This window comes from Carcharodon carcharias, chromosome 5, assembly GCF_017639515.1.
Source record: "Carcharodon carcharias isolate sCarCar2 chromosome 5, sCarCar2.pri, whole genome shotgun sequence".
Taxonomy (NCBI): Eukaryota; Metazoa; Chordata; class Chondrichthyes; order Lamniformes; family Lamnidae; genus Carcharodon; species Carcharodon carcharias.
Genome location: NC_054471.1, coordinates 170,527,343 through 170,555,037, shown reverse-complemented (window position 1 = coordinate 170,555,037; position 27,695 = coordinate 170,527,343). Strand labels below are relative to the sequence as shown.

At 40.9% G+C, this 27,695-nt stretch overlaps 1 protein-coding gene across 1 annotated transcript in view; it reads right to left on the bottom strand.

Moving 5' to 3' along the window:
- The window catches only part of asap2a (ArfGAP with SH3 domain, ankyrin repeat and PH domain 2a), a 207,759-nt gene that overhangs the window by 73,705 nt on the left and 106,359 nt on the right, over positions 1–27,695 (bottom strand). The window contains exons 3-8 of the mRNA XM_041188015.1: positions 26,468–26,613; positions 20,014–20,088; positions 9,490–9,539; positions 7,591–7,720; positions 4,075–4,160; positions 3,820–3,895 (exon numbers count right to left, since the gene is read on the bottom strand). Of these exons, the coding sequence (XP_041043949.1) occupies positions 3,820–3,895; positions 4,075–4,160; positions 7,591–7,720; positions 9,490–9,539; positions 20,014–20,088; positions 26,468–26,613 (563 nt within the window). The remainder of the gene's footprint in view (positions 1–3,819; positions 3,896–4,074; positions 4,161–7,590; positions 7,721–9,489; positions 9,540–20,013; positions 20,089–26,467; positions 26,614–27,695) is intronic.

The following is a 27,695-nucleotide window of genomic DNA, read 5'->3' as shown; positions in this document are numbered from 1 at the left end:
CCTACTGGTCAGGAGAAAAACAAAGGCGAGTATAAATTTCTCAACCAATCAGGTTTTCACCACTGCCATAGTATCAAAGCACCTCTCAAATGACATCCTACATGATTGTGATAAAGGTAAACCACCCCTCTTCATCCTTTTCAACCCACCTACAGCAAGGGTCAAAATATTTTATTCCCCCAAGAGTTCTTTTTGAGATTTTCTCGAGGGCTACTTTCTGATTTTTGGGGGCTACTTTTTTGGTTTCCAGGGGCTCTTTTTCATTCCTACTAACCGCTTTATTAGGTGATGCAGTCATATAGTAACATTATCTTCTGTATTTGTATTGAGGTTTTTTAAGATTTGCTTCATTAGATAGATAATGTAGCACAAATACCAAAGACTGCGTATGGGTACCTGGACTCTCAAACAGAATTAAAAGAATTCATCAGTATGCTCAATAATCACCCCTCCATTAAACTCAAAGACACAATACACAAGAAAAGCATTAATTTTCTATACACCATATTATTTATATTGCCACAAGAAAACAACAGGCATAAGTTGGCAACTAAAGTTTTTTTCAAAATAACTGATATATACTTCGAGATACAAAAAGCCATCATCCTAAACACACTTTCCATGGACTCATGAAGTCAGAGCCAACGCGTTTTCATCGTATATGCAAAAAGCTAGAAGATTTCAACCAAGCAGTTACTGCCCATTTACCACATTAAGACAGAGAGGATACTCAAAAAGATTCCATAGACTTAGAATCATTTTGAAAGGTAAAGTGGGGATGTCAATTCACTGAACGAGTATAACATCGGCTTTTAAAAGAGGCAAAAAACCTAAAAGATTTGTCAGGAACAGGCAACAAGGATATAAGCTACCTCACTTCCCAACCTTACACCTCGCTCCCTCCATTCACTCACTCAGCAGCCCCATTTCCCAACTGCTGACAATCTCACTCTCCCCTCTCCCAGTCGCTCTCCCCCCCTCCCCTGGAGTCAGTCTCTCTTTTCCACCCACCCCCTGGAGTTTAGCTCACCATTGCTGCTCCAGTGCTCAGACTCATGTGCTGCCACTCACTTTCCTACTTCAATCACAGGCTGCTTCTCTCCCATGTTTGCTGCTGATAGGCTCAACTGCATCTTACTGGTGAGCCTGTCAGCAGCAAACATGGGAGAGGAGCAGCTCCTCACATACTTGGTCACTTCCACATAAGGGAACAGTTTTTCTCTCATTGGTCATCCCGTGATTGAATTTTCTCAGGTGTTTTAGGGCCTTTTTAGCACTTGCTGCCCCAATGTATTTTGAACCCTGGTCTGCAGCCTTTGACACAGTTGACCACTCAATCCTCCTTCAACACCATTGGTTCCATTCTTAGCTATCTAATCACAGCCAGGGAATCATCTGCAATGGTTTCTCCTCCCACACCTGCTCCGTCACCTCTGGTATCCCCCCCAAGGACCTATTCTTGACCCCCACTCCATTTCTCCTCTACATGTTGCCCCTTGGCAACATCATCCAAAAGCACAGCTTCATTTCCAAACACACACTGACAACACCCATTTATCCTTCAACCACCACGTCTCTCAACCCCTCCACTGTCTCTAAATTGTCAGAGGACGCCCAACATCCAGTGCTAGATGAGCAGATATTTGATCCAATTCGGTCTCCACTAGAAACTCAGTTCCCCACTCACTAACTCCATCCCTCTCCAAGGCAACTGAGAGACTGAACCAGATCTTGGTGTCATTTCTAACACAGATGAGCTTCAGACCACATATTCATGCCATCACTAAAACAGTCTATTACATGACCTATAACACCAACTGACTCCGCCCCACCTTTGTTACCACTAGACTTGATTATCCCAATGCATTCCTGGCCAACCACCCACAGTCTACTCTCCGAAAACTTGAGGCTATCCACAACTTTATTGCCAGTTCCCTAAACTTGCAGCAAATCCTGTTCACCCATCAACTCACGTATTCGCTCACTTACACTAGCCCCTGGTTAAGCAACACCTTGATTTTAAAATTCTCAATGTTGTTTTTATTTCTCTGCCTCTCCCTACCTCTAAATTCCAATTTTAATTACTCCACCATTGTTGACCCTGCCCTAATATCCACTGGGGATTATTTTGCTTTATAGCACTCATGTGAAGCAACTTGGACATTTTAGTATGTTAAAGTAAGTAAGTAAGTTGTTGCCATTGAAACAGAGGCTAATAAATATATCATGACTGGTAGCCTTGAGTGTTAAGACGATTAGCTGAACAAAGAGAAAAAAAATTAAGATCCAATATAGTCTGGATGGCCATTTCCACCAAGAAGACATCTGCCATTTCAGCAGCCTTGGCTCATCTATCTGGCACTGACTGTCAGGAACTGTCTTTTCAGGGCCTGGATGAACAGGGGAGTAAATGCAGAGCAGTGTCATCAACTACAAAGACCCCTGCAGCTACATGCAGTATAGGCTGCCACATTCAATTACAGATGGTAGACCACAACTGACCTAATTGGAGACATGCTACACTGCTTGCCTATGGGAATTTGCCCTGTGGATGGCACAATAGACTAATGCAATATTACCCCTGCCGCAGCAGTCAAAGGGTTGAGTACCAGACTGTTCTGTAACTTGGCTCAAGACTCATGTCTGCCTAATAGAGTTTATTTTCCTTTTATTTTAGCTGTTATTTTTCAGTCCACTTTAGCCTTGGAAATGGCTATTGATGTGATAAGATACCATTTGAGGGTAACCAAAGGTTTTTTAAAAAATCCTTTTATGTAATACTTTAATTTTGATTCTCCCCAATTCGAATCTCACTTATATGCAACTTCTCACTTCTACAATTATTCAAATCCCATACCTGAATCTATGCTAATGAGCTAACTGGAGAGAATTGGGCACAACCAAGATGTCTGTATTTGAGTGTGGTTCAAACTAAACAAAGCAGAAACTCCAGACATGAATCTCACCAGGCTATTAAACCATAGAAGGAAAACAGGTCCAAACCTGCCCCTCTATCGAAATTCAATTATGCAGCACTTCATGGTGCTAACTATTGGAAAGTTCTCAAGAGCAGATTTCTCCCTTCCCTATGGTCCACTGCAAGTTCAATTATAAGACCAAAATGTTGCCTGTCGAGGCCATCAGAAACCAGAAATCAAACCAGAGACCTGTATGTCTTGGTTTTAATCCATCCAACAACAAAAACTTGTATTTATATAACACCTTTAATACAATAAAACATCCCAAGGTGCTTCACAAGAGCACAATGAAACAAAGTATGACATCGAGCCACATTAGGAGATATTAGGTTAGATGACCAAAAGCTTAGTCAAAGAGGTGGGTTATAGGCTGTGTCCTAAGAGAGGTAGAGAGACGGAGAGATATTCCAGAGGTTGGGGCCTAAGCAATTGTAGGCACAGCCAATGTCGATATGATTAAAATTGGCAATGCACAAGAAGCCAGCATTGGAGGAATGGAGATATTTCGGAGGCTTGTGGTGCTGGAAGTACAGAGGGGCAAGACCATGGAGGGATTTGAAAAGAAGAATGAGAATTTTAAAATCAAGACGTTGCTTGACCAGGAGCCAACATAGGTCAGCGAACACAGGGGTGATAGGGGAATGGGACTTTCTACGAGTTAAGACATGGGCAGCAGAGTTTTGGATGACCTCAAGCTTAGAGGGTAGAATGTGAGAGTCCAGTCAGGACTGTATTGGAGTAGACAAATCTAGAGGTAATGAAGGTATGAATGAACAACAGTAATTTGCATACTTCCTCAATAGGCACATATAGTTTTAGTCACAGTAATAATTGCACTTACAGCATGCAAATCTGTCGCCAGCTTTTCCATGGAGGGTTTTAAACTTTCTACAGCCTTCAAGCCATCCTGAAAGAAACTGTTACTAGATAGTTAAACTGGAATGCATCATAGAGAAATATATTATAAATTATCGGCATAATTAGGCAATAAACTGAGTGATTTTAAAAGTAAAGCAGCATAAATTCTATGAACAGAATTCAACATAATCAAAACAGTTACAAATTTTTAATAAAAAGGATAAAACGAAAAACTTACTTGCATTGTGCATGGAAATATTTAATCAGGTTCTGGAGTAAATCAACACCTTTCTTAATCTTGATCTCATTGACTTTAAGCAAATACTGCAAAAGAAAATATATTTTGAAGCTGAAAATTCAGAATGGTTCAACATTCAAGAAAAAAACGAATGCAAAAAAAAATTCTCAAGAAAGGTGTACAACTGCTGATTCTGGTGGAACCTGTACATTTACTGACACAATATAAGATTTTTAATATAAAAGTCAACATTTTCTAATGATGCATTACAAATCATCACAGATAACTGTATGTTGGTCAACAGATTTGCAAAGAAAATGATCTAAAATGTTGCACATTAATAAAATTATGAGAGTGTGGATCTACCAGCATTTATAAAAATATGAGTTGTGGGGCTGAAAATCCTTAACCTTGCTCCACCAGAAATACAAGAGAGCTAGTGCCTGTGACTTTCACTCCTGATCTTCTGGATCAAAATCCTGGAACTCCCTTCCTAACAGCAACTGTGGGTGTACCTGATGGACTGCAGTGGTTCAAGAAAATAGCTCACTACCACATTTTCAAGTCAATCAGGGATGGGCAATAAAATACTACCCTTGTCAGTGACGCTCACATTCCATCACAGAATAAAAGTATCTCGGATCAGGGCAAGGTCTCAACTTCTACCATCATGGGTATATCTTGAGCACCCAATAGGGATGGGGGAATGTATTTGCAGTCGCTACCAGTAGACAATGCATTATCATTTCTATTGGTCAGCCCAAAGACCCCAGCTCTGAGTGAGCCAAGAAAATGGAATTCATGTGGAATCCACATCAGCAGCCTGAGGTGGGTTCCCCTGTATGGCTGTGCCGACCTGTACAGTAGGGACAGTAGGGTTCATTGTCGTGCCAGGTTGTTCAGTGACAAGGAAACGAGAGTTCAAGGAAATCACAGTAATTCTCAGTTCAGGCATCTGTGGGAATCATCCTCACCAGCCTGCCTGCCACAGATGCATCTGTCCATGACAGTAACAGTGAAAGTGACCACCGCACAAGTCATTGTGGAGACAAAATCCCACCTTCACATTAAGGATATCCTCCATTGTATTGTGTGCCATTCCCACTGTACTAAATGGGATAGATATCTAACAGATCGAGCAACTCAAGACTGGGCATCCATGAGGCGCTGTGAGCCATTAGCAGCAGCAGAATTGTCCTGGAACACAATCCCTAACCTCATGGCCCAGCATATCCCCCACTCTACCATTATAACAAGCCAGAGAGTCAACCCTGGTTTAGTGAAACGTGCAGGAGGGCATGTCAGGAGCAGCATCAGACATACCTAAAAATGAGGTGTCAACCTAGTGAAGCTATAACACAGGACTACTTGCATTCCAAAAACAGAAGCAGCAAGTAATAGACAAAGTTAAGCAATTCCACAACCAACAAATCAGACCTAATTTCTGTAGTCCTGCCACATCCAGTTGTGAATGGTAGTGGACAATTAAACAACTCACTGGAGGAGGAAGCTCCACAAATATCCCCATCCTTAATGATGGAGGAGCACAGCACATTAGTGCAAAAGATAAGGCCGAAACATTTGCTACAATCTTCAGCCAGAAGTGCTGAATGGATGATCCATCTCAGCCACCTCTGGAAGTTCCCAGCATCACAGATGCCAGGCGTCAGTCAATTTGAAGGCACTGGATATTACAAAGGCTATGGTCCCCAACAATATTCCAGCAATAGCACTGAAGGCTTGTGCCCCAGAACTTGCCATGTGCCTACAGCATACCCGGCTATGCAGAAAATTGCCCAGGTATGTCCTGTACACAAAGTGTAGGACAAATACAACCCGGCCAATTACTGCCCCATCAGTCTACTCTTGATCCTCAGTAAAGTAATGGAAGGGGTCATCAACAGTGCTATCAAACAGCACATGCTTACCAATAACCTGCTCACTGACACCCAGTTTGGGTTCCACCAGGGCCACTCAGCTCCTGACCTCATTACAACCTTGGTTCAAACATGGACAAAAGAGCTGAACTCAAGAGGTGAGGTGAGAATGACTGCCCTTGATATCAAGGCAGCATTTGACCCAGTGTGACATCAAGGAGCCCTAGCAAAACTAGAGTCAATGGGAATCAGGGGGAAAACTCTCCACTGGTTGGATTCATACCTAGCACAAAGGAAGATGGTTGTGGTTGTTGGAGGTCAGCCATCTCAGCTCTAGGGCATCACTGCAGGAGTTCCTCAGGGTAGTGTCCTCAGCCCAACCATCTTCAGCCGCTTCATCAATGATCTTCCTTCCATCATAAGGTCAGAAGTGGGGATGCTCGCTGATGATTGCACAATGTTCAACATCATTCGCAACTCCTCAGATACTGAAGCAATCCATGCCCAAATGCAACAAGACCTGGACAATATCCAAGCTTGGGCTGACAAGTGGCAAGTAACATTCGTGCCACACAAGGGTCAAGCAATGACCTTTCCAGGCCACTCATCAACCTGACTTGGAAATATATCACGTTCCTTCAATGTCACTGGAACTCCCTCCCTAATAACACTGTCGGTATATCTACATCACTTGGACAGCAGTAGGTCAAGAAGGCAGCTCACCACAACCTTCTCAAGGACAATTTGGGATGGGCAATAAATGTTGGCCTAGCCAGCGACATCCACATCCCGTGAATGAACTTTTTAAAAGCTGAAAGAAAGGAATAAAAACAAAAAAAAAATTTGTAAAATGCCTTTCAAAGCCTCATGGCATTGTAATGCACTTTACATCCAATGCCGTACTTCTGAAACATAGTCACTGTTGCAATGTAGGAAAATTGGCAACCAATTCCCACACAAAATTCCACAAACAATGTGATAACAACCAAATAATCTGTGTTTAGTGATGTTCGGAGGATAAAAATTAGCCAGAACACCTGCTCTTTTTCAAAATACTGTAGGCATCTAAGTTCATCCAAGAGGGCTGTGGTTTAATGTCCTATCTAAAAGGTGGCACCTCCAACAGTGTAATGCTCCCTAAATTTGGCTCTACTGTGATTTGTGAACCCACAGCCTTCTAACTAAGAGGGAAGAAGGCTATTGCTGAGTGAGAGCTAATTTAGCCCAAATTGCGAAACTCCTAGGCAAAAATGACACTACATAGATTTACCCAATCTGCTCTAGGGAGTAAGCAATGGACTTGTGATTTGCACCTTTCTGTTTGAGATGAAACTTCAATTATATAACCTACTTTGGACAAACTGTACATGACTGCAATTTATGTTTAGGCTATATACAAATTTACATTAAGGCATGCAGCCTGATGCTGCATCTGCATGCAAATAAGCTTCAATTAATCTACAAGACAGTAATATAGTTTTTTCAACAAAATCAGTAGCTAATTGTCCAAAATATAATCTACTGACAGGTAATGACAGAAAAAACACAATCAGCCATGTAAATTACAGCAATGGCTGACCAAATAATTTCTTAATTACATATCAGCACAAAATTACCACATTACTCAGAATTAATTTACCTCGCACATTTGTAACTGAAAGAACCTCCGCTCTTTCTCCATTTCTTCAGCGATTTCTGCTCCACTTATTTCTGTACGGATCATACCATGTTGTTTGGCATGCTCTTTTTTCTCCTTTTCAATTTTTGTACTGCAAATAAAACAGTCATATTAAAAATGCAGTTACATTTTTCTAGTATAACCTTCAAGTCCCACCCATAGTATACATTATTTTTTATAGTAAATGTTTAGTAACTGCTTCAAAGGCAGACATATTAATTAGCCTTAATGACTTGAGGTGCTGATTCCAATGCCTTGTGATTCTGAACCCCTTAATCCTTAAGGTTTTCCATTCAAAGTACATACATTTGAAAGTCCATGTACACCACATCCACTTAATTTCCCCTGTCCACCATTATCTGTCACTTTCTCAAAGAAATCTATGACACCCGATTACTTTCCGAAGTGTTGGCTGATATTAATAATTTTCTATTGTGTGGCCTCCAATGAGCACAGGGGGCCTGAAAGGAGGGCACACCTCCCCCCTTTATCCAGCCATTGGTCCGCCAGATTTTACCGGTAGTATCAGGGACACTTGGTGCTGCCCAATTCCAGAGGCAGCAGGGGATTGCCTTGAAGTGGCCATTAATTGGTCACTTAAGGGCCTCAGCTGGTCCATGGGTGAGTACGAAAGAAAATAAATCTCAAGTGAACTTAAAGAAAAACCATGGGCTAATGAAAAATGCAATTTCACAGAAGACCAGTGCAATTTTCCCCAATGACCTGCCCAATACTTAAGCCTCAACCAACATCATTACAACATGATAGCTGGTAAGTTACTTACAACAGCAAGAATACTATCATGAGGTCATAAAAGGTGTATATAAATGCAAATTCATCTTGTGGAAAGACTAACAAGCAAAACTGCTGTAGCATAGCAAAGTTTCAAAGTGACAACAGTCTAGGAGGTTTTGCTACTTATTAAAAAAATGGAGGTATCAATTGTTTTTGGGAGAATGAATGAGCAAAATAAATATAGTTATAAACACATTAGACGTGAACAAACCACCACTTTTATCTTTAAAACATCAAGTAAGTAAACTGCAAGATGACTTCATTGGGAAGCCACAAGCAAACTATGATGAATGCTTTAAAAATAAAAATACACTTTTATTCCTACGTTAGCAACAATACTCAGAATAATCTCCTTGCAAAGTATTATACACCACTCATGCAAATTTTTAAAAATATTTTAAACTAGTTTAGAATAGGTATACTCAAAATTGTACTTGATCCTAACTTATTATCTTTGTGATTTAATAAAAATAGAAACCAACTGAGTGATGCAAAATCTGCGTTATTCAGAGGTAAAGGATTCATTTCCAGCCATTCTCCCCGCAAGAATAGCAAAATGCAAAGTTTGTAGAAATATCACTTTCTGGGATTAATTTTTACCATTTTTCTGATACATTAGAATTAATGGACAATCATTAAGCTATATGAAATAGAAAATATTTCACAAGCAGAAATTTTTATACCTTACTATATTAGAATTAAAAAGGAATGCTTAATAATTTGTTTATTGGTCTCCTTCCCTTCTGTATTTTAGCAATTGTTTTTCATTCTTTGAAGTGTCCATAGATCACCACCCAATCTGGATAGGCCATCTGCCATGAAGTCTTAGAAACGTCACTTAAAACAGGCCATTAAGAGATTTCTTTCAAAATCACACTTCATAGAAGAACTGTTACTGTATCATGATCGATCTACACAGCTCACATCTTCAATTACAAAAGCATTGTTTTCCAAAAAAGCAATCGATCAAATGTTGCAATTCCTGCTGAACACCCATGTATAGTGCTTATTACAGAATAGCTGAGCAAATAAATAATTACAGGAAAATAATATTCCGAGACTTACACTTTTGTTTCATAGTCCTTCCATGCTTTATCAAAAGGCTTCTTAAGATCCTAGAAATGAATGCAGTATAAAGTTAGAAAGTATAACTCCACAATTCAAAAGGGTGGGAGAGAAAAAACAAGAAATGATAGGCCACTTAGCCTGACATCAGTCATCAGGGAAATGCTGGAAGTCTTAACAATGCACTTGGAAAATCATGGTATGATCAGGCACAGTCAATAGGGTTTTACGAAAGGGAAAGCGTGCTTAACAATTTATTAGAGTTTTTTTGAGTATTAGCTAGTAGGGCAAACAAAGGCAAACGAGTAGATGCAGTGTACTTGGATTTCCAAAAGACATTTGATAAGGTGCCACACAAAAGATTAATACACAAGATAAGGGCTCATGGAGTTGGGTAATATATTAGGATGGATAACAGATTGGTTAATGAACAAGAAGCATGGAGTAGGGATAAATGGGGCATTTCAAGTTGACATGCTGTAACTAGTTGAGTGGTGCAAGGATCAGTGCTAGGCCTCAGCTATCAAGCGGCACTTGCTTAGAAATAACCTGCTCACTGATGCCCAGTTTGGATTCCGCCAGGGCCACTCGGCTCCTGACCTAATTATAGCCTTCGTTCAAACATGGACAAAAGAGCTGAACTCCAGAGGTGAGGTGAGAGTGATTGCCCTTGATATCAAGGCCGCACTTGACTTAGTGTGCCACCAAGGAGCCCTAGCAAAAGTGAAATCAATGGGAATCAGGGGGAAAACTTTCCGCTGGTTGGAGTCATACTTAGCACAAAGAAAGGTGGTTGTGGTTGTTGGTCAGTCATCTCAGCTCCAGGACATCATTGTAGGAGTTCCTCAGAATACTGTCCTCGGCCCAACCAGCTTCAGCTGCTTAATCAATGATCTTCCTTCCATCATAAGGTCAGAAATGGGGATGTTCGCTGATGATTGCACAACGTTCAGCACCATTCGCAATTCCTCAGATACTGAAGCAGTCCATGCCTGAATGCGGCAATAGCTGGACAATATCCAGGCTTGTGCTGACAAGTGGCAAGCCGCACGAGTGTCAAGCAATGACCATCTCCAACAAGAGAGAATCCAACCATTGCCTCCTGATGTTCAATGGCATTAACATCACAGAATCCCCCATTATCAACATGCTGGGGATTACATTGACCTAAAACTGAACTGGATGAGCCATATAAATACTGTGATTACAAGAGCAGGTTAGAGGTTAGCAATCCTGCGATGAGTAACACCTCCTGACTCCCCAAAGCCTGTCCACCATCTACCAGGCACAAGTCAGGAGTGTGATGGAATACTCTCACTTGCCAGGATGAGTGCAGTTCCCACAACACTCAAGAAGATTGACACCATCCAGGACAAAGCAGCCCACTTGATTGGCACCATATTGGCACAAACATTCACTCCCTCCACCACCGACGCACAGTAACAGCAGTGTGTACCATCTACAAGATGTACTGCAGGAATTCACCAAGGCTCCTGGGACAGTACCTTCCAAACCCACGACCTCTATCATCTAGGACGGCAAGGGCAGCAGATGGGAACACCACCACCTGGAAGTTCCCCTCCAAGCCACTCACCATCCTGACTTGGAAATACTTCGCTGTTCCTTCACTCTCGCTAGGTCAAAATCCTGGAACCCTTCCTAACAGCAATGTGGGTGTACCTATATCACATGGACTGCAGCGGTTCAAGAAGGCAGCTCACCAGCGCCTTCTCAAGGGCAACTAGGGATGAGAAATAAATGCTGGCCAGCCAGCAAAGCCCACATCCCATGAATGGATTAAAAAAAAACGTACAATCTATATTATTGACTCAGATGAGGAGGCCATAAGTAATTTATTTAAATTTGCTGATGATATAAAGATAGGTGGGAATACAATCTGTGAGAGGGATGCAAAGAGATTATAGACAAATTAAGTGAGTGGGCAACAAAGAAACATATGGAGATTAAGTGACTGGGCAACAAGGCGACATATTGGAATATAATGTGGGGAAGTGTGAGGTTATTCACTTTGGTGTTAAGAAAAGCATAATTTTTTTTAAAGAGGTGTGAAACCTGCAAATATTGATGCTCAGAGGGGTGTACAAGGAACACAAAAAGCTAGCATGTAGGTACTACAGGTACAGCAAACAATTAGGAAGATAGATGGCATATTGGCTTTTATTGCAAGGGGATTGGAGTACGATAGTAAAGAAATTTTGCTATAATTGTACAGAGCTTTCGTGAGACCACACAGCAATATGCAGTTTTGGTCTTCATATTTAAGAAAGGAAATACTTCCATAGGAGGTGGTTCAGTGAAGGTTCACTAAATTGGCTCCTGGGATGAGAGGATGAGTAAATTAGTCCGATACCCTCGGGAGTTTAGAAGAATGAGAGGTGATCTCATTGAAATGGTCAGGATTCTGAAGGGGCCTCATAGGGTTCACAATGGCTGTGGAATTTAGAACAAGGGGGCACCACCTCAGAAAAAGAACCAATTATCTATGACAGTGATGAAGAGAAATTTCTTCACAGAGAGCTGTGAATCTTTGGAATTTTCTAACTCAGAGTCGTAGATGTGTCATCATTGAATAATTTAAGGCCGACATTAATTGATTTTCGGTCTTTCAGGAAATTAAGGGATATAGGGAACAGGCAGCAAAGTGGAGTTAAGGTTAACAATCAGCCACGATCGTACTGAATGGCGGAGCAGGCTCAAGGGTCTACTCTTGGTCCTATTGCTTATGTTAAGATCTAAAGGCCCTTGTACATAATTTATGATGGCAACGACAAAAGGGCACAAAAGTCAAATAAGTATTTTTACTAGACAGTCAATATTTTCTAATTGCAATTACTTCAATACATTTGCAACACTTGCACCACACAAGTGCCAGACAATGACCATCTCCAACAAGAGGGAATCTACCCATCTCCCCTTGGCATTCAACGGCATTAGCATTGCTGAGTGTCTCACTATCAATATTCTGGGGTTTACCATCAACCAGAAACTGAACTGGACCAGTCATATAAATACTGTGGCTACAAGAGCAGGTCAGAAGCCAGGAATTATGCAGGAAGAAATTCATCTCCTGACTCCTGAAAGCCTGTCCTCAAGTCAGGAGTGTGATGGAATATTCTCCACTTGCCCGGATGAGTGCACCTCCAACAACTCACAAGAAGTTTGACAACATCCAGGACAAAGCAGCTGCCTTGATTGACTCCCCATTCACCTTCTGAAACATTCACTCCCTCCATCACCAAAGTGGCAGCAATGTGTACTATATGCAAGATGCACTGCAGCAATACATCAAGCCTCCTTCAACAGCACCTTCCAAATCTGCAACCTTTACCACTTAGAAGTACAAGGACAGCTGATGCATGGGAACACCACCACCTTCAAGGTCTCTGTCAAGCCACACACCATCCTGACTGGAAACTAACAGCTCTGTGGATGTATCTGTACCACATAGACTGCAGCAGTTCAAGGTGGCGGCTCACCACTACCTTCTCAAGGGCAATTTGGGATGGGCAACAAGTGACGCACAAATCTCATGCAAGAATAAATTTTAAAAACACTCAAAAGTAGTCTGAAAATTTAATGCTGCTCCATTTCAAATAGAATTCGGCAGCAAAAATAAGGGCTAAACACTTCTGTTCTTCATGAGCCTGTATGCATACAGTATAATTCATTTTTCATTTATATGGGTAGCGCAAGGTCAAAGCTGACATACATTATGTTCAAATTCAAATTTCAATTCTGAATGAACTCAATGTTGTACTGTAAATTGGTTCACACAAATCCACCTTTGGAGAAAATTTCGCAATTACTTTAAAGCAGCTGTTAACATCTGTCATGTTACCCTTTAAACGGTCTACATTTAATTGTTTCCTCATGCAAATTTATAAACCATCTGATGTATGCCACTGTGTAAATGTGTTTGCAGATAAAACACCCATGAAACACTCTCATTGACAAGTGACAATAGAAAATGAACAGCTCCACTCAGCCTACAGGGATTAGAGTATTAAAAGCAGTATTTTTTAAAATGGCGGCTTGTTAAATTGGTCAAATAAACCTACTTAAACTTTTATTTTTCAATATGCAAAATATATTCATGGAACATAAATTTATGATTTTTAGTGCTCAGATGGCATAAGACCTTCATTTCGTATAAACAAAAAATAAAATCCAAGTACCTTTGCTAAACTATTGCACTCTGCATTCAATTGATATCAAGACAATTAATATAATGGCCTCTAATTCTGTTAGCTTCATTGCTCTGCAGAATACAAGGTCAATTAGCAAATTAAATTTTCAATCCAACAATTAGCTATTTGTTTCTTCGTGACATTTTTTGCTGTAAAGAAAAAAAGGTTGCCTAACAGATCATAGGACAAAACATTTGGTTTCCTCTCAAGTATACAGCTTTCATTTTAGTCCCACTCTGCCCTCCATCCCAACACTAGCACTTTCCTCAATGCTGTACCATCATACTAAAATAAGCAGATTTTCCATCCTTACCAAAATACTGCTGCATACTGTATGAAAAGCAAGAAATGCAAGTCGACCCAAGACAAAAAGCTTATGTCTGGTAAACAGAACAAATGTATTCAAAAACTAAATAAACATTTTAACACATGGCAAATAAGATGGAGCAGCTGGTTCATTCTTGGTTATATGGTTAATGGCTCAAGCACCATTTAATGAACAGTGGGGTCGACGCAGGATATCAGCTGCGATTGTATTATATGGCGGAGCAGACTCGAGGGGCAATATGGTCTACATCTGCTCCTATTTCTTATATACACTTGTATCAGTACAATACTGATGAAACAACTACATATTTAACCAAAGTCCACCTTTTAAAGAACAGGCACTGTTTCTATAACTTGGTCATGATGTGAACTCACTCTTTCAAATATACTCACTTGAAAGTAAATCCAATTATCACTGCTCTGTGATCCAATCATTTCAAATCAACCATCAAGTGAAAAAAATACTTATTATAAGTGTTCTGCCACCCAAATCTGCTTTTTATTTATGCTCTTAAGAATCTGGTGAAGCTACTTGCTCACTGACCTGGATAACTCTAGTTTTACAAAGTGCCACTGCTTAATAGATAATACTAACCATGATACAACCTTGACTAGAAAGGCCTCATATGTCAATTTATATTAAAAAGACAACAGACCAAATCAAATTACTTATTTCATCAGGTGCAATATTTTGTGCCATTCGGTTTTCTTAGTTTTATGTTCTACCTTGGTGGCTGTAAGGATAACTCCAACTGGGCAATAATTTGTGAATCTACTAGTGGAAGGGATGTAGAGAAACAAATCTGTGAAAAAATTACTGAGATGTGCAAGAATTACAGCGTAATTATAATGGGGGACTTCAACTATCCAAATATAGATTGGGATAGGAATAGTGCAAAGGGAGAAGAGGGGCGAGAGTTCCTGGAATGTTGTCAAGATAATTTTCTTCAGCAGGATGTTTCCAGTCCAATGAGAGGGCCAGCACTGTTCGACTTGGTACTGGGGAATGAACTGGTCCAAGTGGATCAAATATTATGGAAAGCATTTAAGGTACAGTGACCGTTGTATCATAAGGTTTAGGCTGGCCATGGAAAAGGGCAAGGAACAATCCAGAGCAGGGGTAATTAATTGGGAGAAAGCCAACTTCGATGGGGTGAGAATGAATCTGAGTTGAGTGAGTTGGAATCAAATGTTGGCAGGAAGACAATGGCTGAACAGTGGGCCACCTTCAAAGAAAAAGTATTACAGGCAATGTCAAGATATATTCCCTAGAAGGGGGAAGGTAGGAAAAATAAATCCAGAGTGCCCTGGATGACGAGAGAGATAGAGGTGAAGGTGAAAAGGAAGAAGTGCGCGTATGACAGATGTCAAGTTGAAAAACACGATGGAGAATCAGGCTGAATATAAAGGACCAGAGGGGAAGAAAAAAACTAATAAGAAAAGCAAAGAGAGCATGAAATGAGACTGCCAGCTAAAATAAAAGGGAATACCAAGGTCTTCTATTACCATATAAATAATAAGAATGGGGCTGATTAGGAATAAAAAGGGGACTTGCACACGGAGGCAGGAGAAATAACAAGGTATTAAATGAATATTTTGCAACTGTCTTCACAAAGGAAGAAGGTGCTACCCAGGCTGAGGTGAGAGAGGAGATAACTGGTATACTCAAAGAATTTACAATCGAGAAGGAGGGGTATTCGAAAGGCTATCTTTACTTGAAATAGATAAGGTACCAGGACCAGATGAGATGCATCCAAGGGGACTGAGGGACAGGAGAGTGGAAATTTCAGAGGCACAAGTAATAATCTTTCAGTCCTCTTTAAGTACAGGGGTGCTGCCAGAGAACTGGAGAATTGTAAATGTCACACCCTTGTTCAAAAAGGGGTAGAAGGATAAAGCTTGCAACTACAAACCAGTCAGTTTGACTTCAATAGTAGGGAAACTTCTGGAAATTATAGTTCAGACAAAATCACTAACGATTTAGACAAGTGCAGGACAATTAAGGAACGCCAGTATGGATTCATTAAGGGAAAATCATATTTAGCTAATTTGCTGGAGATCTTTGAAGATGTAACAGAGAAGGTTGATAAGGGCAACGCTGTTGATGTGGTATATGAGGATTTTCAAAAGACATTTGATACAGTGCCATACAACAGATTTGAGAGCAAAATTATAACTCATGGAATAAAAGGGAAAGTAGGCACTTAGGTAAGAAATTGGCTGAGTGACAGGAAACAGAGTGGTGATAAATAGTTGTTTTTCAGATTGGAGGAAGGTCTGTAGTGGAGTTCCCCAGGGGTCAGTGTTGGGACACTTGCTCTTTCTGACACATATAAATGACCTACACTGCAGTGTTCAGGGCATGATTTCAAAATTTGCAGATAATACGCAGGTTAGAAACGTTGCCAACTGTGATGAGGTTAGTCTTGAACTTCAAAAGGACATAGATATGTTAGTGGATTGGGCAGACAAGTGGCAGATGAGGTTCAAGGCAGAGAAGTGTGAGGTGATCCATTTTGGGAGGAAGAATATGGAGAGATAGAAAACTAAAGGGAGAAACTCTAAGGGAGATGCAGGAACAGAGGGACCTCAGTGTATATGTATGTAAGTCATTGAAGATGGCAGGACACAAATGAGTAATGTGGTATATGACTTTCAGTGCCAGTGTGATGCTAGGTTTGTAGGCCATGCATCCCAAAGACTGGCAGATCGTATCAAACAGCATGTCCCAGCCGCTGTACACAACTGGCAGGGTACAGACCATATCCAACCAGCCCATCCTTGCAAAACTCAAAACACAGTGTCCAACATTTGGTGTGATTCCATGCTTGGACGACATTTGCTAAATATTCCTCAGTGTGCTAAGATTTACACTGACAACCAATTTGAAATTGTCAGTCAGGCTCACAATGTGGCGCATTTGCATGTACTGGAAGTTACATATATTAATACACAGGGCCCTGTTCTTTGCAGACAGAAATAATATATACATACATTGTGCCTGTTTCAGTTAAACAAAATAAGTGATAGCCATTCGCTGACTCATTCCTCAGGGAAATGCATTGATCAATCAGGGTCAAGCTGCCTGGTTTAAATTTCAAACAATGCTTGGCAGTTATGAGTGCTGCATTCTTAATGGCAACGCCATTTGCCAATCAACACTCTCTTCACAGACAGTATAAATTGTTGTTTTCCCCTTTATTTTGGTATTCTTGAGAATGTCCTGATGAGTACCAGGTGAAAAGCTTAGAAATCTCTTTTATCAGCTATAATCATGAAACTATTTTAAACTGCTGTAGTTGAGAATGCTATCCTTTTTGGATGTTGCCCTTGGTACTGTTGTCTTAGGAAAGCAGACACTTTAGGAGTACAGCAATTATTGAACCAGGCAGGAAGGTTATTTGATGAGCAGATCTTTCTTGGCCACATCTGCTCTTGACGAAAGTAAAGACCATAAAACGCAGGAGCAGAAGGAGGCCATTCAGCCCATCGAGTCTGCTCCGCCATTCAATGAGATCATGGCTGCTCTGATAATCCTCAACTCCACTTTCCTGCCTTCTCCCCATAATCTTTGATTCCCTTACTGATTAAAAATGTCTAACTTGGCCTTGTATATTCTTAACGACCCAGCCTCTACAGCCCTCTGAGGTAAAGAATTCTACAGATTGACTACCCTCTGAGACAAGAAATTCCTCCTCATCTCTGTTTCAAGTGGGCACCCCCCAATTACTCTGAGATTATGCTCCCTGGTCCTAGACTCTCCCACAAGGGGAAACAATCTTTCAGCATCTACCCTGTCAAGCCCCCTAAGAATTTTATATGTTTCAATAAGGTCACCTCTCATTCTTCTAAACTCCAATGAGTACCGGCCCAACCAACTCAACCTCTCCTCATAAGAAAACCCCTCCAACCCCGAGTACAACTAGTGAACCTTCTCTGGACTCCCTCAATTGCCAGTATATCTTTTCTTAGATAAGGGGACCAAAGCTGTTCACAGTATTCTAGGTGTGGTCTAACTAGTGCCCTGTATAATTTTAGCAAGACTTCCCTATTTTTATACTCCATTCCCTTTGAAATAAAGGCCAACATTCCATTTGCCTTACCTATTACCTGCTGAACTTGTATGCTAGCTTTTTGGGATTCATGCACGAGGGCCCCCAAATCTCTCTGTGCTGCAGTTTTCTTCAGTCTTTCTCCATTTAAATAATATTCAGCTCCTCTATTCTTCCTGCCAAAGTGCATAACCTCACACCTTCTCACATTATATTCCATCTGCCATGTCTTTGCCCACTCACTTAACCTGTCGATATCCCTCTGTAGACATTTTGTGTCATCCTCACCAATTTCCTTCGCACCTATTTTTGTGTCATCTGCAAACTTGGCGATAGTACATTCATTTCCCTCATCCAAGTCATTAATATATATTGTAAATAATTGTGGCCCCAGCACTGATCCCTGTAGTACTCCACTAGTTACAGGCTGCCATCCTGAAAATGCCCTCCCATATCCCAACTCTGTCTTCTATTAGTTAGTCAGTCCTCTAGTCATGTTCATACTACCCCAACACCATGGGCTCTTATCTTATTAAGTAGCCTTATGTGTGGTACCTTAAAGTGTCATGAACACTAAGAAACACCTATTGTTTCAGTGTTACGACTGGTTGTGTTCAGGGAAAAGGCTACAATCCCTCAGACCGCAGTCAGATCTGTTCTTGAACTTGTCTGCGCCCTTCTGTATAAGGGCTTTTAACAGGGGTTTGATGCAAGGATGAAAATACACACTCAGGGTAGGGCTCATTGACTGATTATTTTAATGCATTGGAATAGTTTTAAATAAATATATTAATTAAAGTTAGACCTCTTGATAACGCAATTTTCTTTCTTTTAATGTTGTCATTCATTTATGTAATTTTTTAAATGAACAAGCAATGTACTCAAGATGAATTTCAGTATGGGCAATAAAGTGAAACTGAAATTGGAAAATTGAAATTGAAAATGCAGCAGAAAGCACCATTTAAACCTTGCTATACATTACCTCACTAATATTCGAGAAGCAATGAGTAAATTATGGTTAAAAATGCATGCCTATTTCAGGAATTCAAGGGAAAGTTGAGAGTGTGGAACCCAATACCAGATAGACATGCTGAAGTGGTTAGCATAGATGCATTTATGGGAAAATTGGATAAGTAACTGAGGGAGAAAGGACTAGAAGGATATCAAATATCAAGGGGTGATTTGATTGAGCTTTTTTTCATATCTTGAAAGAAATTAGGGTAGATGCAGAAAAAAAAACACTTCTGCTGGGGTAGTCCAGGAAAAGGGGACATAACCTTAAAATTAGAATCAGGTAATTCAGGAGAGAATCTGAGAAATAATCCTTCACATAGAGTGGTAAAGTATGGAAATTTCTCCCACAAAAAGCAGAAAATGCTAGCTCAATTAATCTTAAATCCAAGATTTATAGATTTTGTTGGCCGAGTATATTAAGGGATATGGAGCCCAGGGGGATGGATGAAATTTGGATGCAGATCAGCCATGATCTCAATGAATAACAGAATGGGTTCAAGGGCTGAACAACCTACTCCTGTTACTATGTTCCTGTGATACGTTGATAAGGGAAGATGAACTTAGATGGGAGGAGGTTCATGCAGAGCATAAACATGGATGCAGGCATGTTTCTATGGTGTACAATTCTATGTAATTGTGTGTAAGTTAGGAAACGGGGCAATTCAAGATCCTGCAGCTCCAGGGCAAACATTTACTGATTCTTGAGGGTTTTTTTTGTAATATTCTGCACATTGTGTAAAAGCAACATTGTGGAAAACAAAACTTGCATTCTGACTGGTCTTTTGATTCATAGTCCCCTCGATCTTTGCTACATGGGACTGTTTAAAAAAATCATATACTATTCACAAATCTGCAAGCTGGAAGCAATTAGGAGCTTTTTGTTTGATAAAGAGAACTACAAAATAAAGATACTAAATTCTTACCCCTTTAACTCCTTTTAGATCTCCTTTCAGTAGGCTGTCCAGAGGAAAAGTGATGATATTGTTCATATTCTGAATCTGTGATGATAAATATCAGATGTTAAATGCTACAATTATAGCAGTTGCCAGCAAGTACTTCCTGTATACTGCCATTATAGAAAATCCCTGCAAACACCTCAGAATGCACAAAGCCTCAGAAGTTGCATAATACAGCCATATTAATGAACCATTTTGGATGTATTACTTGACATTCGCAATTTAAAAGGATAATGTAGCTTCCTAGGAAAGATTTGCACAGCAATAATTTGAAACATGTTTGTCCCCGTTAGTACTTTTTCAATTATTGAAAGCATTTGGAAGTGGTGGGCTTAAGCATTTGATGAGAGGTGAATGCTAAAAACTGTGGATCAAAATAATTGTGTGGATTTCATAACAAACCGATTCATATTAGAGAAAAAAGGACTGGTTTCAGATAGATCCTTTCAGGGAAGAGGGTCATCTTTTCTATTTCAACAATCTGAATTATGTAAATTGTACTTATAATTTACAAATGTTTGGTGTGCAAAAAGGTTTGTTTTCTCTCCATCATGCATACACTTGCATTATATTCCAAGTCAAAGAGTTAAAAAGCAACATACATACATAATGTGGGCATACAGCCTTCTGTATCTTTTTGCTGCACTTATTGTCCTGGGCACCTAGAAACAGGGGTGTCCCTAGAAATGGCATACAGTTTACACTAAGAGACCCAGAAACAAGCTAAAAAAAATTCACACAGCTAAGTGCCTGACATCTCGTTGCGCAGCACAGCAGTTTCTGACACCTGGAGGCCTTCTGGTTCCTGCTGACAAGGATGCATTCCGGCCATGTTACAGGACTGTGGCAGGAAATTCTGCTGTGCCTGAGCCTCAACAGGTTCCTGTCCAGCACTGAGGCAAAGGGAAAACCAAGAAAATCATTTCTTAAAAACATCTAATCCACTTATTTACACATTGTTATGATTCAGTTGATGTTACTCCTGGACAACTCGTACGCCACGGTGGAACCCGGCTTGACAGATCTTATCTTTTAATTTTTGTTTAGATACATGGAGACTGGCTACTGAACAGTCACAGAAGTCAGCTGATGAAGTTTTAACAAAAGAATAAAATATTTATTAAATGGGAAAAGATGAACTATTATACTATACTCCTTCATCCACAACTATACCTTTACAGACATAGACAGATTTGTAAGGATAACACAAGTTACAAAAGCTATCTTTATACCCTAATGTTCACAGTCCATGTAAACCAATAGACAATCTGTGGTCAGATACACCACACTCTGAAATCAAAGGACAGATGCCACTCCATACAGATGCTATGATCTCTCCAACTCCCCCCGGACGCTTGTCACGCTGTGAGCCAACTGGTCTCATTGAACTCCATCTTTCACATGAGGGTTTCCAATCTCTACTCTTGAAGAACTCGCTTTGGAAACAACACTTTCTCTCAGTGTCTTCTGCAAGGGTCTACCTCCAGGGTTTCAAACTCTCCCTCCAATGTCCCTCTCCCCTAGTTCGCCACATGCATTCAAGCTTCCTTCTACGCAGTCTCTCAAATGCTCAGCCATGCCTACAGAGCAGCACTGCTTCACATGTCCATAGTAAGGAGTTACAGAACTTCAGTCATCACCTTGGATCTTCTGGCTTCTCGCAAGCTTTTATTTTATTAAATCTGCGTCCTGCAGCTTCTCCCTCTAAGCTTGGAGCCTTTAGAGTCAGAGGTCTACAGCACTGAAAAAGCCCTTCAGCCGATCAAGTCTGCGCCGGTCAAGTACCTAACTGTTCTAATCCCATTTTCCAGCACTAGACCCATAGCCTTGTATGCCATGGCATCACAAGTGCACGTCCAAATACTTAAATGTTATGAGTGTTTCTGCCTCTACCACCCTTTCAGGCAGTGAATTCCAGACTCCCACCACCCTCTGGGTGAAAAAATTCTTCCTCACATCCCCTCTAAACCTCCTGCCCCTTACTTTAAATCTATGCCCCCTGGTTATTGATCCCTCCACCAAGGGGAAAAGTTCCTTCCTGTCTACCCTATCTATGCCCCTCATAATTTTATACACTTCAATCATGTCCCCCCTCAATCTCCTCTGCTCCATGGAAAATAACCTCAGTCTATCCAATATCTCCTCATAACTAAAACTCTCCAGCCCAGGCAACATCCTGGTAAATCTCCTCTGCATTCTCTCCAGTGCAATCACATCCTTCCTATAATGCAGATTCCAGAACTGCACATAATGCTCTAGCTGTGGCCTAACCAGCATTTTATACAGTTCCAGCATAACTTCCCTGCTCTTATATTCTATGCCTCAGCTAATAGAGGCAAGTATCCCATATACCTTCTTAACCACCTTAGCTACCTGTCCCGCTACCTTAAGGGACCAGTACACATGCACCAAGGCCCCTCTGATCCTAGGTACTTCCCAGGGTCTTACCATTCATTGTGTATTCCCGTGCTTTGTGTGTCCTGCCCCAGTGCATCACCTCACACTTATCCAGATTAAATTCCATTTGCCACTGATCAGCCCATCTGACCAGCCTGTTTATAACCTCCTGTAACTTAAGGCTAGCCTCCTCATGATTTACCACCCCACCAATTTTCATGTCATCCGCGAACTTACTGATCAACTCTCCTACGTTCAAGTCTAAATCATTTATATATACCACAAACAGCAAGGGACCTAACACCGATCCCTGTGGAACCCCACTGGCCACAGGCATCGAGTCACAAAAACACCCCTCAACCTTCACCCTCGGCTTCCTGACACTCAGCCAATTCTGGATCCAATTTGCCAAATTGCCTTGGATCCCATAGGTTCTTACCTTCATTATCAGTCTCCCATGTGGGACCTTATCAAAAGCCTTGCTGGAGTCCAAGTAGACTACGTCAAATTTATTGCCCTCACCTACACACCTGGTCACCTCTTCAAAAAATGCAATCAAATTAGTCAGGCATGACCTCCCCTTAATAAAGCCATGCTGACTGTCGTTGATTATTCCCTGCCTCTCCAAGTGTAGATTAATTCTGTCCCTCAGAATTGCTTCCAATAGTTTCCCCACCACTGAGGTTAGACTGAATGGCCTGTAGTTCCCTGGTTTATCCCTTTCTCCCTTCTTGAATAACAGTACCACGTTGGCTGTCCTCCAGCCCTCTGCTGTAGCCAGAGAGGTATTGAAAATTATTGCCTGCACCCCTGCTATCTCCTCCCTTGCCTCACTCAACAGCCTGGGATACATTTCATCCAGGCCTGGAGATTTATCTACTTTTAAGTCTGCCAGACCACTTAGAACCTCCTCCCGTTCTATGCTGATTTGTTTAATTATATCACAGTCCCTCTGCCTGATTCCATATCCATGTCGTCCCTCTCACTTGTGAACACAAACACAAAGTATTCATTTAGAACCCTACCCATGTCTTCCGGCTCCACTATGGTCCTTAATGGGCCCTACTCTTTCCCCAGTTATCCTCTTACTCTTAATGTACTTGTAAAATAACTTTGGATTTTCCTTTATTTTACCTACCAATGTTTTTTCATGCCCCCTTTTTGCTCTCCTAATTTCTTTTTTAAATTCCCCCCTATTCATTGTATACTCCTCCATGGCTTCTGCTGTTTTGAGCCCTCGGTATCTGCCATAAGCCTCCCTTTTTCTCTTTATCCAATCCTGTATATCCCTCAACATCCAGGGTTCCCTGGATTTGTTGGTTGCACCCTTTGTCTTTACTGGAATATGTTGGCACTGTACTCTCCCTTTTTCCTTCTTGAATGAATCCCACTGCTCTGATGCAGATTTACCTAAAAATAGCTGCTCCCAGTCCACTCTGGCCAAATCACATCTGATCTTATTAAAATCGGCCTTCCCTCAATTTAGAACTCTGATTTCTGGCCCATTCTTGTCCTTTTCCATAACAGCCCTTGAATCTAACGGAGTTATGATCACTATCTGCAAAATGCTCCCCCACTGATACCTCTACCATTTGCCCAGCTTCATTCCCTAAAATTAAGTCCAGGACTGCCCCCTCTCTTGTAGGACCTTCCATGTACTGGCTTAAAAAGCTCTCCTGAATGCATGTTAAGAATTCCGCTCCCTCTAAACCTATCACACTATGGCTAATCCAGTTAATGCTGGGGAAGTTGAAATCCCCCACTATTATTTTTGCACTTCTCTGAAATTTGCCTACATATCTGATCTTCTATTTCTCTGTGACTGTTTGCTGGGAGTGTACTATAGGCTCCCAATGTGATTGCTCCTTTTTTGTTTTTCAGTTCTACCCATACGGCTTCATTTGAGGAGCCTTCTAAGATTCCTTGATCAATATTGCGATACCCCCTCTTCTTTTACCTCCTTCTCTGTCTCGCCTGAAGACCCTATATCCTAGAATATTGAGCTGCCAATCCTGCCCCTCTCTCAACCATGTCTCTGTGATGGCAATGACATCATACTGCCATGTGTTAATTTGTGCCCTCGACTCATCTGCCTTATTCGTCAGATTCCTTGCATTAAAATAAATACCACCCAACCTTGCCAAACTCCCTTGTGCCTTAACTGGCCTATAATGTCTATGTCTTCCAGAGTCACTTGCTCTCTCTTCTAATTTTGGCTGCTCTGCTCCTCACTCTTAACCTCACTTAACAGGACCTTTTCCAGCCTCCTTTTCTTCCTTTGACTAGAAGGTTTCCTTGGGACTTTCTCCTGTTCCGCTCCCTGGTTTTGAGGACTTTCTTCTTTAGTTTTTGGAACCTGCTCCCTGCAGTTCCCTCTCCCATGTCCTGCTTCTCCTGGCAGCTAGCTTCCAACATTATTTTGGGACTTGCTATCTTTCCTCTCCTATGCTATTTCTGCTGACAACAACTTTCAATTTTAGAGCACACTGACCAACTGAACTCAAACCGCTTTCGTTTTCTGTGTGTGTGTGTGTGTGTGTGTGTGTGTCCTCCCTCTCTGGACTTCTGTTGCAAGGCAACAGCACAGCTTTTTCTACTTGGTTTGTTTTAACTCCCCTTTGAAAGTCATAAAATCTCCTTAAAATGCAGGCATCCTTTAATGTGAAACTAAAACTCAGGTTTCATCCTTCTAATCCACAAATAAAGAAATACAAATTAAGCTTAACTTAAAGATATACCATATTCCTAACACACCCAAATACACATATAGCTTACTTAAACTCTCTCTATTTTCTAACACAATATTTAGAAATAATCTAGGGCTCCACATCAGTAAGTTTATGAACTGAGTTTGCAGTTTACTTTGGAAAGATATCAATTCTTGGTGAAATACTAAGCCTTATTTACTGTGTGTTTAATGAGGCATGTGTGGAGTGCTGCTAACATAATTCCTGGTGAAACATCAAGTGCTGCCTCCGAATACATAAATGGCGGCACTTTCTAAACTGAAGAGGAAGGTCTGTGATAGAGTGGAAGGCAACAGAGAGATTAAATGATACAAGGGTTCATGGTGCAGGGCCAAAGGGTATGGCAGTGGGACACGAAACAAAACATGTGTCTAAAGAAAGTATGGCAGAATGATGAACAGCTGCTACCAAAAAGCAGAAAACCAGGAGAATCAAGGGAGAAAAGACAAAACCTGCAAAAGAAAGGAAACACAATGGGGACGGAAGTTATGCCCTAAAATTGTTGAATTCAGTATTGAGACCAGGAGACTGTAAAGCGGCCATTCGAAAGTTGAGGTGCTGTACCATAAGCTTATGTTTAGTTTCACTGGAAGAAGTTGAGCACAGAAAGGTCAGAGTGGGAACAAGGGGCAAATAAAAATAATGGTCAACTAGAAACTGGGGGTCATGCTTGCCAACTGAATGGAAGTGTTCTGCAAAGTGCTCATCTAATCTATGTTTGATCTCCCCAATGTAGAGGAGACTACATTTTGATCAGCAAATACAACATGCTCAATTGAAAGGAGATAATCTACTTGGACACTGTGTGTCTGCCTTACACCTAGAAAACTTGATGTTGTCCATCATTTGGTATTTAGTCATGATTTGTTAATTGGTGGATACAGCTTTCAATGCTAGAAAATTATTTCCAGATCTCTGTCACTGGAAGATTTAATTCCACAATCTGGTTATCAAAGGTTGCAATATAAAATTGTTTCTTCCTGGATTAGATAGTGTCAGCTGTGCCAGTAAGAATACAAAGAGATATAAACAGAAATTTCCAAGCAGAGATCACTATTTGACCTCAATACCAAAGTAGTATTCAACACTGATTTTGTGTCGAGGTCGGCTGGTCACTCCAGTCTGGAAGATATATACGTTGGTCAGTTTCATAGTGGTAAAAAGACAGAGCAGCTGGGGCTAGCACTTGCCTCATAATTTTTTATATGCATAATTGTAACCGTCGAGCCAGTCTGTCAAGAATTCAGATGCACAGAGATTGAAGTTTACAGCCTTACCTGATTTTTGAAAAGTGCAGTTAACTCTTTAGTGAAGACAGCAAACTTCAGAAAAGCTGTACCCAGATCAGGATCATCACGGCAGACACAGTTACCGCCAAATTTCTCTAGTGCTTGTGTGTATTGTTCTTCATTTTCTACATGTCCTGCACAGAAAGAACTCAATTCACAAAATAGTCACTTATATTCAGTCTGTGATAGTACAACAGTGACACTAGCTACTTATTACTAAATCTGGGCAGTTCAGCCATACAACATGTAATTATCTTTATAAAAGTAATGTCGCATCAGTGTAACAGACAAAGCTACAAAAATAAAATTCTCACATATTTTTCAATTATTTTACATGATCCATCTGACAAAAATAAAAAAAAGAAATCCCAGATCCCAAGTGTGGTTGTACTAAATTCAAGATATGTGTCATATCCCAACAGAATTCATCTCCAGCCTAAAACCACAATGAACAATGTCTAAAATAAATGACAGTTCAATTAAAATCCAATTTCTGCACAATGTACCTTAAATTTTTTCTGTGAATGTATCTGAATTATCTACCTATATTAAAAATCTTACAACTGTAGGAACTTCTACCAATTTTTTATGTTTATATGCTCCAGTTAGCTTTTCCATTCTAAATTTTCATTTCCATATTCTATGTAACTACCCCCACTGCCTGTGGAGGATCTGTATTAAGGGGATATAATTACAAATGATCAAGTTTGCACTTACAGCTTACACCATAAATGTGCACACTGGAATTTAAAATGGATTATAAGCATACTTAACTTCTGCAGAGTGGCAATCAGCATCAGATTGCCACTTTGTGCCCAATTACCTCCATCAATTTTATTTTGATCTTATCTCATCCTACTTTCCAACTCAGGCTGGGTGAGATCCAGACAGAGCATTGCATCCCCGGGGCCCAGCATCATTGAAGTGAAGGAGGCCACGTATATTTTTTTTACAACACTAGCCCCAAACCAGTTAAGTTTAAAGATCCATTGAAATTTAAAGGTCCTTGACAGACCAAGAAGAAGATAAGTGTCTAAGGTGGGTTCGGGGCGGGGGGGCCAGAGTTGGGAGGAGCAGGCCGGTCAGAGGGGGGACGAAAAGGCCAACCAGAGGTGGGGTGGGGTGGGGAGGAGCAGGGGCAGGCCAGCCAGAGGTCAGGGGGCGTGCCAGAGGTCAGAGGGGGGAAGGAAAAGGCCAACCAGAGGTCAGGGGGACA